The sequence below is a fragment of the Aquila chrysaetos genome, chromosome Z (assembly GCF_900496995.4).
Source record: "Aquila chrysaetos chrysaetos chromosome Z, bAquChr1.4, whole genome shotgun sequence".
Lineage (NCBI taxonomy): Eukaryota > Metazoa > Chordata > Aves > Accipitriformes > Accipitridae > Aquila > Aquila chrysaetos.
Window position 1 is genome coordinate 56,397,700 of NC_044030.1, and position 12,835 is coordinate 56,410,534.

Below are 12,835 nucleotides of genomic sequence, written 5' to 3' on the forward strand. Positions count from 1 at the left end.
TGGTGTTTTTCAGACAAATGATGAGAGGAGGGGAGGGATTATATAGCCAGCCTCCAACTGCACAGAACTTCTCCACTAAGCAATGAAACTCCGGCTACCTTTTCCAAAATTTAGATAGCTCACTCCTTGTATCCTGAGCCATGAGAGAAGGATGGTGACTGGGCAATCTGCTCTAGTGCATGTGAGTCACAGGCAAGGAGACCTGAATATCTGTAACATCTGTCACCTGAGATCTCTTGCTATTCCATGATCAGATGCTATATGCAACTGACTGACATTGTGTTATTACCAGTTACTGGAAGTGGTAACCAGTGTCATCCTGTTGGATATTACTGATGTGTGGAGATCCCAAGCACCATAATACTACCAAAACTGCAGTGGAGATTTCAGCATTCAGACCTGTTTTAAAGAATGACCATAATCTCAACTGCATTACAATATTCATTCAGGTTTATTGCACATAAATGCAGCTTCATATTACTGCCCTAATGATCATCAAGTTAGGAGTTAAGGCATAGGTAAAGAAGATTGTTGGTATTGTACCCAATGGCATCAGCCAAAACACATTCTTTGCCTAATCTTCATCCTTTCTTATATCACAATCAGACCACCACAACTTATGTATGATGTTCAGTCTGTATCTTTGTTTTTTGGATTCTCTGTCCTAGATGTTTTCATTCCAGCGTTACCCAAAGCATTCTGCACCCTACAACTTCTCCCTGCTATGTTGTTAAGACTGCATGTTTAGGTAACTGTCTTAGCAAATCTTTTTGTGAGCAGTATGCTTTGACCAATGCTTCTTCAGGTCCTGTGCTACCCACTTTCTGCCTGTAGCCTGACATCTTTTAGCCTAGGCCCAAGACAAGAAGAAAAATTGTGCCCAAATATGGCATGTCTAGGATACTGTGTACAGGGAATTTACTTGTTAAAGCTTATGTATGCTTTTATGTGTATGCCTGATCTACCATCTTCTCAGACTCCTAATTGGTCAAATACAGTATGGGGTTGCTACAAAGTATGTGGTGATGCTAAGTCCTGGCTTTATCTCATGCCTCCATTCCAAAGCACATGTATAATAAATCTCTAAATGAAACATTACTATAACTCAGTGTAGTTTTTAGAGAAAGGGGCTAACAGAAATGGCAACAACAATAGCACAATTGATTATTTTGGCTTAAGTTCTTTCAAACAAATGCAGCCTGAGGCAGATATTCAGTTCAGACCAAACACTTCTATATGCAGTTATCCCACCAGTCCAAAATTCCTTAAAGACAACTTTAATGCTACATTGGCATGAGCTCCTTTGTGAAATACATAGCTGTGACCTGGTATTTTGTTGTCCTGGCCCAAACAAGAATAGTAAAATCAGTTTCAGGGGTTTGGGGGTTGTTGTTTGTTTGTTTTTTTGTTTTTACTTCCTTTCCTTTCTCACAGTAAGGGTAAGGAAATGTATTTAATTTCTTTATTTTTTTAAGGTGAAGCAGAGAACATATTGGACACACAGAGCACTTTGCTACAATTGCCGAAAGGACCGCTCACTTATGAAGACCTGGAGAAGATCAGAAGATCACAGAGCAAGTTCTTCATAGAAAAATAGGAAGACTGTATTAAAGCCTAATATCTGAAATGTGATTCTAATACTGGGTTTGGACATAAATGAATCATTAAAATTTTGAGAAAATGATGAGCTTTTATAAAATCAAAATATAATTCATTTTCTTAAATCAGTACTTTCTAAAGCAATAATTTTCATATTGTATGTATCTCTTGAAAATATCCATTGTTGCTGTAGTGTATTTTTCTTGTTTAGAACGAAATACTGAATTTCCACTGTCTATTTAGAGTCTGAAAATAACTTTCACCTGTAATAAAAATGTCTGGTACTGACCAAACTCACTATAACAAAAAAAAAAAAGTTAATTGGTAGTTACAAATTTGTATAAATATGGTCATAATTTTCAAATATATTTAAGGATGCACAGCTGAATTTGAAGTCAGGAATAGACAGTCAACTTCTCTGAAGAATATAACACTTTTTATTTGCCCTTCTTTAGGCAGTAAACTCACCATCTCTGCTTCAAATTCTGGAATAAACAGCTTTCATCAGAAGTAGATTCAGAAGTAAACATGTCACTTGCTAACTGTGTGTTTTACTCTTAGGAAAAACTGCATTAAAGTATGAGCAGAGATAATTTCTCAAAAAGAGAAAACAAATTATGTAGCTATTTCCTGAACCTTTTTCATGCTTGTTTAACATTCTGAGACTCAGGATAATTTGTTTACATAAAATCAGAGTTTCACTACTAAGATGAATATTAACTTTGGCTAGCAGCAAGCAAAATTATTAATGTATGTTTTTGTAATGGGTAGATCCAAGGGGCCTTACAAGTACTGAAAAACGGAGGGATTTTTTGCATGCCTTTACTCTAGCATGGTCTATACTGAGGATATAATTTTAGTGTATGTATTAGTGTTCTGATGTTACACTTGGCAAAAAAAAAAAAAAAAGCATCTTTCTGTATTGGAAATTTTGTTTAAAAACAGATTATTTTGTGTTTTGGATGGAAACTCTTATAACATTAGTCTAATTGTGGAATGAAAACCAAATGCTCAAAAAGCATCCAATACTGAATTAAGCCTAAGTCTGTATTTACAATTTGTTGAGTTAAAAATTAAATTCCAGCTGGAGATTATGCCCCAAATCTGGTTTTGAAGATTACTTGACTAAAATTAGAATATTGTTACACAAAGACAGGTGAATATATAATAAAACAAAAGCTCCTCAATGTAGAAGACATTAATAGCACAGTTTCCATAGCTGTGTAAGATTGATTTCTGAAAGTGCATTCACTTCTGCATTCAATCACTTCTGTAATTGGTTCTGTCACCTGCATGTTAACAATGCATACAATCTGTAACAGATTTCAAATGTGGTACATTTTAATGTGCAGAGTGATAAAATGGGTTATAATAGCATGTTTGGTTATAATAGTTTGGTCTACACTTTGGCTGTATAGGATTTACAGCAGTGATTTTAATTGTCTTGGAAGGTGTTCCTCAGCTCAGCCTATGGTGCTACCCATGTCCTCTGAGCTCACAAAATGCAGCGCAAGACCACCTCACTTTTTCTGCCTGTCCTATTAGATAATCCCTCACCACTTGCTGCTATATTATGTACTACTCTTAGGACGTATGCATCCCTGTTTATTTGTTTTGCTTTGAGTAACAGATCATCTACTACCTTTCCTCCAAGTTCTGAAGTCCACCTTGCTTTAATTTTGAAGAAGTTGTAACAGCCTTTTGTGTTTTGATCTGTCATCTAATGATACTCTTTCTTCCAAGAAAGAAAAACAATCCAGCTTGTTTTGGTATTTGTATGTCTCCACTTGTGCCTTTTAACCTACCTTTTAATCCTATGAAAGACATTTTTGCAAGAGAGCAGTTTTAGTAGTCCATACAGCAGTTTTACTTACAAATCCTAGAAAATTAGGAAATACCCTAATCCTTTCCACTGTGAATTAGGAATTAATATCTGTGCGTTTGGAATAGATTGCTGTCTGTAGTGTTGGCTTAAAAGGTGGTGTTAAACAAAGCAAGCAGGCTAAGCAAAATAACAACCCAGATGATAGCAGTGTTAGGAGATAACAGGATAGCTATTTATTACTCCATCCTAGCTAAATTTGAAATTTTTTTCTCCCAAAAGTTAAACTTAGATCAATAGTGTTAATCCATTACAAGACTCCACACTAAAAAGTGATGGAAATGGAGCAAGTTCAATTCGGTGTTACACAGTGAGTATCAATCAGTGAAAGTTACCAAATCTATAAGGGAAAAGCAACAGGCTCTAAGCAGGACAGTCTAATGCCAAACCCAGAAATTGATTTAAACAGGCTGCATAGAATGTGCCAATGATTTGAAGAACTTAAGGGCTAGTCACCTTTACCGTCTTGATTTTTTACTGTTAGCTTTGCTTTTTTCTTGATAGAGGCTTTTGTTTTGAAGATGCTCATTCTTTGTTACAGAGTATTAATCAAAATGCTTGCATGTGTCAAGCCCAGTCATATCTGTCACATAGATATCTGGCTACAGAGTGGTTGAACTGTATGATTTCCTTTAGAAAACAATGAAAGAAAGCAGGAAAGCTTACCTTTGACGGGTTCTACTTCAGGGAATAGGTGTTTACAGCACAAGTTGCCTGTAATCATCATACCAGTTGTACTCATAGAAATAAATAAATAAAACACCTAAAACATCCTGCTCCCTTCTGTCATTGGTGCTCAACTGGCTTCAGCTGTAAAACTTACTTTAATATGTCACAGAAACTGTCTTTGTTTTCATGAATCACTGGGGAAGAGAAGGAGAATAACAGCAGGGGGAGCTTGTTCTGACCTGAGGGCACTACTCTTACTACCTTAATCCTGTTGGTTTTTCTGGTCATAATGTCTGACAGCCATGTCTCCTGAATCAGTGTCACTTGGAGCAGGAAAGTGCTTTTTCTTCCAGGAAAGTGAGAAGTCAGTCATGATTAGGATGTCAAAATTAAACTCTCTGTGTTCTCATTATGGATATGTCTCATTTAGAATCCAAGAAAGTGCACGCTACTTCTGAGCCACAACTGCCTGCCTGACGCTTACCTTGTTAATCTGGTTTTGATAGGATACATGAGTATTGTTGAGAAACAAGCAAAGTCACTTATGGGGAGTCCAGTTTGGGCCCCTTCCTCCATTCTTTGGATGAATGATTTAACTTTCCTGAACCCTTCCTTATGATAGGGAAAGTTGATTCTTGCAGCCCCTTCCTAAATGTTTTGAAGTTGTTTTATGACTATGACTGCATATTACTGCTTTTAAAAGTAGAAGGGGAAAGCACTTATGTGGACATATGCAAATGAGATCATTTCTGCATTATTATTTAATTGGTTAATCGGTCTTGGAATTCATTATATAAAAATGCTTGGATTTCTTCATTTTTTTAACTATTAGCTTTCTTAAAGGTGAACTGCATTCTAAAACCCACAATCAGCTGATGAAGATAGCTGGATAACGCTGATACTTAGTCACCAATCACATGCATGCAGTGGTATTTCACATTTCCTGCACCATCCTGTCTGGTACTGAGCAAACTTAAGAAATATTTTAAATTCATGTTTGGGCAGCTTTCAAAAACTAAGTAGTTCTTGCAGCAGTGAATTGCATGAATTTGAAGTGAAGTCTCTGAAAAAAGGCTAATGAAGTCTGCATTTCTTTCCTACCTCTGAACTTCTGTGTAGATTGTCTGACACTTAACATGTGAATAAGCCTTTCATTCAAGGTATTCAAGGTTATCAAGGTATTGTTGAAAGGCATCTTCTTTATTTAGCCACCTGTTTTCATGAAACATCCTCTACCTTCTATACACTTTGATTGCTGTTGGCCAACAGATTCAAAATTTAGTGCAAGGGAGAGAAGTGGTACAATCATCTTTACCTTATTTTAGGAAACTAAAAAATACAAAATACTTGCATTGAGACAGTACGCTGCGTGTACCTATCTTGATCCTACAGATCACAAATGGAATTTCATTTCTTTGTTCTGCTGTTGTCTGTTCTTTGTAATACAAACAGTAAGAAGGTGGATAGTTACTTCAGAATTGTTGTATTTAAATTATTTATTTTCTTCTGCATGTATTGTTTTGAATAGAAGTAGTTGTTCTAGCTATGATGAACAGATAAACAAACCTAGCCTCTGACTTGATTTAAATTGATGGCAAATTACTGAGAGATTGCCAGTTAGGCTCTTCTGTGTAAAGTCCTGTATGGTTTAAAGTTATATGACTAACATAGTAAGTTTCTTTACAACCTGCTACTCAAATCACAGTATAGTTGAAAGCCCTAGATGCAAAGGCAACGTTCCTAAAATACAGCTGGAGGAAAAATACTGAGCAATACACCCTACTAGTGAAACTGCATTAAGCATAGTAACATTAAGCAATGTCAAACTACCGCCAGCTTATTCAGATACGATCCTTAATAAAACTCATTAAGTCGCTGCCTGTTGTTGCAGTCTTTAATCCTAGCAAGAGAACGTTCGTAGCCAATGCTTTTCAACAAGAAGAGTGATGAAGAGGGCTGCAGTGTGGGCTCCCCTGAGGAATTATGAATGTCTTGAAAAGACATTTCCTCCAAGGCCTCTGACAACTTGTGCTCTATCACCCACCAACAAGCACGACGGAAAGCACAGAAAGTATTGTCTTTCACATTTAGTAGCCCTGATGAAGAAGCAGGTGAGGTCAGAAAAACTGTTTTGAACTATTTGTTTTCCGGTCTCTTGAGCGCTTGCATTTAGCAGCTGTAGTCAGAGGTTACGTGCTTCAGACAGTTGCAAAAATGAGGTTCTTCTTACAAAAAACCCTAAAGGTAGACATCATAATGCCTGCCTTTGCTTAGGGAAGAGTTAGATGTGGTGCCACAATAAGTGATGGTCCAGTTAAATGTGAACCTAAAGCATGTGGAGAGTCAGGAGTTTTCCAGCTAGACTGACAAATCAGCCTGCTATTGGGGGACGTCTCTCAAAATTCCCTGGTAAAAACTCTGAGAAAAACGTATCTGACATTTTGCTGCTTCCAAAATTTTGGATCCATCTTGCTGGATCCAAGCCTGGATCCAATATTGGGCATGGGCATCAAAGTAGGGTATAAAATAAATGATATTAGTTTACAAGCTAAGTAAGTCAGTCACCAGGTCAGTCACTGCCTGACTCAGGAGACACCTTCCTTATTGCCCTGAAAGTCCTGGTAGTGCTCTTGCACATGACTACAGCTCTCCAGTCACTGAAAACAATTCCCTTGTCTAGAAGACTACTTACAGTCCACGAGTAAGTTCACCTGATGTGATGGGTATTTTCAGACATGTGTTGTCCACGTCACCAACAAGACCAAGCTGGTGCTCTCTTTAAAAATGCAAGTTTTGATTACCCCTGCACAGCTTGTCTGTAACAGAATAGCAGTTAAGACTTTAAGGGAGAAACAGATTGAGGTTTTGTTCTTCAGGAACTTTGGATTGGCAGCCTCCACTTCTGCGGACTGCATCCTAGTAACAGCCTGGATGGTAGTTATGTGTCTACTGTTGAAGCGGTACCACTGTCTAAAACGTTTAAGACTGGACCAAAAAGAAAGTCCAAGTATAGACAACTTTGCAGGTTGCTCACTATTCCAGCACTCCACGGCCTCTTTCTAGATCCAGCTCAGCATAAAACACCCAAGTCCTCCTTGAAAAGGTGATTGGAGTCTCTGTCAGCACAGGTGAATTGTTCACCTTTGTACACTAAGCTGTGGACACCTGTCTTCAGGCGCTCTCCTTCTAGATTGAGTTTTGAGGGGTTTTCTCTATATACTAGCAGTACACAAGGGATAGAAAGCATAACCCTCAAGCAAAAGGATCTACAGACAAGAGCTTAATTGTATTTTTAGAGAGATGAACCTTTCTGGCTTTCCACAGCATGACTGTTTATAAAAGGGCACAGCAGCCACTTCTTGTCCTATTATGTGGAAAAAAAAAAAAACCCAAAGCAAAGTTTACTTTCACAGGGCGCATAGTTCTGCTTGGTGAATCCCCAAGAGTGCTACCCTTGTCACCAAGAGGCTGCTGGGGGCTGCTGGGGAAACACATGGGCGTGGAGCTCCACGTCTGCAGGACGTGCGTGTCAGAGCCGAGGCATCTCTGACGCTTGGGTACCTATGGCTGCCACTGGACGTGGGTCTCAAGAATGACAAACTTGAGGAGGAATTCAGGCTTTTAAATCCCGCCTCAAGCATCCACGGCTTAAGTAGTTCTGTGGAAGCGTGTTTATTCTACTTTACTTGCTTCTGCCTTTCTGCTTCAGCCAGCATGTTTAGGATGTAGGAGTAGTTACGCAGATTCCAGACCTGCAAGGTCAAAAACAGAGGAGCAGAAGTTTTTCAGACTTTTAAGAGTCATTTGAGAGGGCATCGGCCACCGGTACTTGACCACACACAGGAAAAGCTGGGACGAGACGGAGCGCCCGGCGAGGGGAGATGGAGCCTGTCTCCGGGTCGGTGGGGTGCCGGGAGCCCGAGGAGGGAGGCCGAAGGCGGGGTGCATCTTCACCGAGGCGTGAGGAGCGGCGGCAGCAAGCAAGGGGCAGAAAGAGGAGGGAGTCCTCCCCGAGGGCGCATCGACGCCGCTTGCAGGCAGAGGGACCGCCCGCCGAGGGAGCTGCCGGCGGCACCGGGGAGGGGAGCCGCGGGGGGGGGCTCGCCCCGGCGCGGGGCGGCCGGGGCCGGGGCCGGGGCCGGGGCGGTGACTCAGCGCCGCCCTCAGCGCATAAAAGGCGGGAGGCGGGCGGGCGGCGGCGGCAGCGCGCGCGGGGCACGCGGGGCGGCGGCGGTTAGCCCTCGAGGCCGCGAGTCGCGGGCGGTGCGTCCGCCTGGGAGCGGGTCCGCGGGAGCGGGACGGGGAGGACGGGGACGGGGCCGACGGGGACGGGGCCGGGGCGGGCGGGCGGCGCCATGTGGGCCAAGCTGCCGCTCCTCTGCGCCGCGGCTGCGCTGCTCTGCGCGGGGCAGCCCGGAGCCCGGGGCGCGGCGGCGGGCGCCGTGCTCCCCGCGGGCGAGGAGGACGCGTACGGGGTGAAGCTGTGCGGCCGGGAGTTCATCCGCGCCGTCATCTTCACCTGCGGGGGGTCCCGCTGGAAGCGGCTCTCCCTGCTGGCGATGGAGCCGGCGCCCGCGGCCGGTGAGTGTCCGCGGAGCGGGCGGGGGTGGAGGGGGCGGGGCGAGGCGAGCGGCCGCGCCGGACGGGGCAGCCTTGTCAGGCGGCCCCGGGGCGGCGGCGCTGGCTGCCCGGTCCCGCGGGCAGAAGTGGCTCTCGGGGCGCCTCGCCTCGCCGGGGAGAGAGGTGCTGTGAGGAGAAATGGCGGGGTGGGGGGCAGCGAGGAAGGGCCAGCGCCCCGCGGCGCTCCTCGCTCCTCCCGCCCGGAGGCGCGGCGGGAGCGACCCCGTCCTTCTCGCTGCCGATGCCGGTCGGCGCTTCCCGTGGCTTCTGAGAGGAAACCCGCAAATTTAGAGGAAAAGGCAGCGGGCAGTCGCTGGGGCGTTAGTAGCCGGGATGACCTGCGAAGTTTTTGGTCTGTTCAGAGACATTGGTCTGCACAGGGCCGAGCAGCCCTGCCGGCGGCCGAGGCTCACTGAACTCTCTGCATTTAAAAAAACCACAAACAATAAATCACACTTTTTTCTTCTTGGCCACGCAGGGAGGTGTGATGCACCCTTGGAGGCGGTAGGGTGTTCCTCTGGCTATGGCTTCGCTCCCTTCCCAAAGCTGGGTAACTCTTCGGGCTGGGGCGGCCTGGCTCGATTTTCCTTCTCTGCCAGGAGCTTTAAAGCTGCGCCCCTCGTCTTCCTGGGCTGTGCTCGGGGCATTGCTGGGTGTGGAATCGTTTGGGGTTTTTATCACTCGCGTGTGCTGCTCTGTAGAAAAGAGTTGGCACGCTGGAGGGTGGATGGGACTCTGGTGCTTCAGGTTACCATTTGAACAGCAAGAACTGCTTTAGGAATCTTTGGTGAAACAGTTAATGGGTAAAATACTCCTCAGAGAATTTTACTGTCGGGTGTGCATTAAGAAAGTGTAAGCAGATGTTTCTGGGGCTGTGTTCTCAAACTACGGTAATGTAACAGAGTAATTTTAAGTGATGACTCTCATTTATGTTGATATTTTGAATATTGAAAATAGCATTTTTAACAAGGGCAAAAGTTGGAATTACGGCTGAAGTGTGCAATGGAAGAGCTTTTTTCTTGCTTAGACATGCTGTTAATGAAATAACATTGAACCTCAGGCAGTTAATGAAGCCAGTATTTTGGGTTTCTTGGGAGTTTTTTGCTTGCTTCCGACAGGTTGAGTAGAAGATAAGTTACCTCTGTGATTATAACAAATTACCTACGTACAGCCTCTCCTGGGATTGTGTTCTCTCCCAGCAAACTTTTCTTTCCATTTTATTAAGAGTAGCTTCTGAGAGCATCAGTCACTAAGGAGCCCCCACTGTGCTGCGTGCTAACTAAAAGTCTTCCCTGCCCCAGAAGACACTAAATAGCAGTTACTGTCTAACTAGTAAAGTAACTACAACCACTTTTACTTTTGTACTTATTCAAGCAGCTGTTCCATCTGAACGTTAGGTTCTATATGTTAATTAGCCATATTAAAGTAAATACAACATTCACTGGATGTTCTCGCGTTCTTTCAGCTTTCTGAAACAAAAACCATATTAATAGCATTAAGACCACATGACAAACACTTATTTTGGATTTTTTTGACTTCAGAATTGAAGGAGTTGCTTTTTTCACATTAGCTGAAGTAAGCAATGCCACTTGCCTTGCAGAAGCCAAGAGAAACAGTATGAGGTGAAAGGAAGTAGAGCTGGATTTTTGAGAACACGTCAGTCAGTGAGACAAAGCGTGTTTCTAAGTAAATTCTGCAAGCCTCTGCTATGCCTTGAGAAATGAAGAGAGTGGAACGCATCGGCTGAAAATAGCTATAGAAAAATACAATCTATAAGAAGCAGTTTACATACAATATTTGCTTATTTAGTTCTCCTTACATTTGTTCTTCATATGATGCTAGTTTGTGTGATTGTGCATGGGAAAGGAGGGATCTAATCTAATTCATGAGCCACATGATATAGCTCTGTGTGGTTTCTGGGTATGTGTCTTTAAAACAGAAATTTATTTCTATAGAAATATTGAGATTTCTGTATCAGTAACACTGCAGTTGTGATGGGATGTCTATACCTCAGTCACAGTTGTAGCTGTGTACATTCCATGACTAACCGGCAGCATAGGCTTTAAAACATACGGAGTCACCTATAAGTAAGCTATAAGTAAATCATGGAGTAGAGACTGCAGTAGTGACAGTTCTCCTAGATAGCCGTGCTTTGCTTATTACTAACCGAATGGGTTTTACTGCTATTTCGTAGAGCTACGTGTTCCTTTTGATGCTCCTACAATCTGAACTTAGAGTCTGTCTTCTCTTTAAACAGATTCTGCACGAACAGCAAGTAACAAACTACTGGGAAACTTGAAGCTGCAATCAGTTTTAGGTCCTGAGGGGGAGCAACTGCAGAGAACCAGCCCATTTCTTGGATGGGAGATGTTTAAGGACTTGGATAGTTCAAATGGCTATAATGAATATGTACCTGTGGCAGATGACTTCAAAGAACTTGTTCGCCAGGTAGAGGAAGCTGTTCAGAAGGACAGGGGAGGAACAGGAATTCCAAACCCCATGGGATCGAACAGTTATCTTTGGGCCAGGTATCCCAGAAGAAAACGGGAATCTCTGGGTTTGGCAGGAATGTGTTGCAAATGGGGCTGTACAAAAGCTGAAATTAGTACTATATGCAGAGTTTAAAATCCTCTCTGCACTTATGCATGAAATCAATGTTTGTTGCAGTGCTACTTGATTGAATACTGTATGGAGGAATAAAACTCTCACTGTATTTTATTTTGTCTGTATGTGCCAGTCAATACTGCTGGTTTTCTTAAAAAAAAAAAAAAAAAAAAAAAAAAAATCCACAAGTGTAATTGTAATGACTTTGTTTTGCTGCAGTAACTTTTAATCTATATTTTTTACTAAGTCTTTTCATTTTAATGTCAAGCCTTTACACTTGCATTACAAATGTATTATATCTTTGTAACACTTTAGGAAGAACTTCAGTGTTTCATTAAAGTATAATTATACCAAGTGTTACGGAATTGTTCTTTCTCTGTCCACAGAAGGAACATCCAGTGATGTTCTTGAAATGAGATTCATGGTACAAAGCTGTACAGAAAGGATATTTTGCCACTTGAAACTCCACTCAACACTGACTCAGCTTGATGATTATTTTGAACACGCTTTTTCCATTTTCTTGTAGTTGCAGAATTGTTTTATGCAATAGACTCCATCTTTCTAGAAACTTTACCAGAATACAACACTTGCAGCCTAAATATTTCTTCATATTCATGGATAGTTAGCGGATGAAGTATCAACACTTTAATTGTTCCTTGGTTACCTTACTTCCCTATTTTTTACTACTACTGCTAAGTGAGAGTGTTGGACGTGTTTTAAGTAACTTACTCTACAGACACTCTGATATCTTCCTGTCTGTTCTTACGGTATGCTGGTCTACACTTCTTCAGATGTATTTCTACGTTGCTAAATGCCACTGTATTTATAAATAGCTAATTTAATCTTTGTAGTTTCTAAGCTTTTTGTCTTCCTGGCTGGTTTTCTCAGCTGTAATAAGTTGCATTTCCAGAGATGTTGTTGATGACTTGAGGTTTTTGGTTTTTCTGACCTTTATGATGTTCATGGTAACCTAGCCTTGTAGCAGTAGTTGATTCAGAGTATACTTCATAGCTTAGACGGCACAGTTGTTACCTTTGGCGTCATTCTTAAAATTGTCTTTTGAAAAGTGTTCTTTGACTGAACTACTGCTTAGTGAAATTATTGTATCACTTTTTTATCCCTTTTCCTAAGATGATATTGTTATTCCAGCAATTGGGCATCAATTAATCCTTTTTATTTTTTTAAACCATGTCAATTTTATTCAGTAGAGACTGGGCAGAATGGACATTCACTGTGAATGCTGTTATCTTCCAGCTGAAAAGCACTGTCTTCTGTCATTGTAACAATAAAGTTTAGCAAGAAATTAGTTACCTTCTTCCACACCATTGTTGTAGTGACTGTAAGATGCTTTTTGTCACTCTGAGTGGAGAAGGTAACTGTAAACTTTTGCTATAGTTTTCTTTGCAACAGGCTAGCTAAACTTCTATAGCTTAGCTTCCAGCAACTTCACCTCACAAATAG

The 12,835-nt window shown here is 41.9% G+C and overlaps 2 protein-coding genes across 6 annotated transcripts in view; both read left to right on the plus strand.

The window, feature by feature from the left end:
- The window catches only part of PLGRKT (plasminogen receptor with a C-terminal lysine), a 32,903-nt gene extending 26,877 nt beyond the window's left edge, over positions 1-6,026 (plus strand). For 4 of the 5 annotated variants that reach the window (XM_030005349.2, XM_030005348.2, XM_030005350.2 and 1 more), the window contains exon 5: positions 1,476-6,026. In XM_030005349.2, coding sequence (XP_029861209.1) covers positions 1,476-1,597 — 122 coding nt within the window. In that variant the 3' untranslated portion in view covers positions 1,598-6,026. Of the gene's footprint in view, positions 1-668; positions 749-1,475 lie in introns of all 5 variants that reach the window. The other variant, XM_030005347.2, reaches the window with a different exon arrangement.
- A 2,467-nt stretch (positions 6,027-8,493) lies between these two features.
- Positions 8,494-11,679, plus strand: LOC115336943 (relaxin-3-like). Its single transcript, XM_030004775.2, has 2 exons — positions 8,494-8,731; positions 11,028-11,679. The coding sequence occupies exons 1-2, from the start codon at positions 8,506-8,508 to the stop codon at positions 11,393-11,395; spliced, it is 594 nt and encodes a 197-aa protein (XP_029860635.1). The 5' UTR covers positions 8,494-8,505; the 3' UTR covers positions 11,396-11,679.
- Positions 11,680-12,835: the final 1,156 nt, after the last annotated feature.

Coding starts and splice junctions, on each gene's coding strand:
- LOC115336943 (XM_030004775.2), top strand. CDS start 8,506: ATGTGGGCCAAGCTGCCGCTCCTCTGCGCCGCGGCTGCGCTGCTCTGC. Junction 8,732..11,027: donor GGAGCCGGCGCCCGCGGCCG/GTGAGTGTCCGC, acceptor CTCTTTAAACAG/ATTCTGCACGAACAGCAAGT.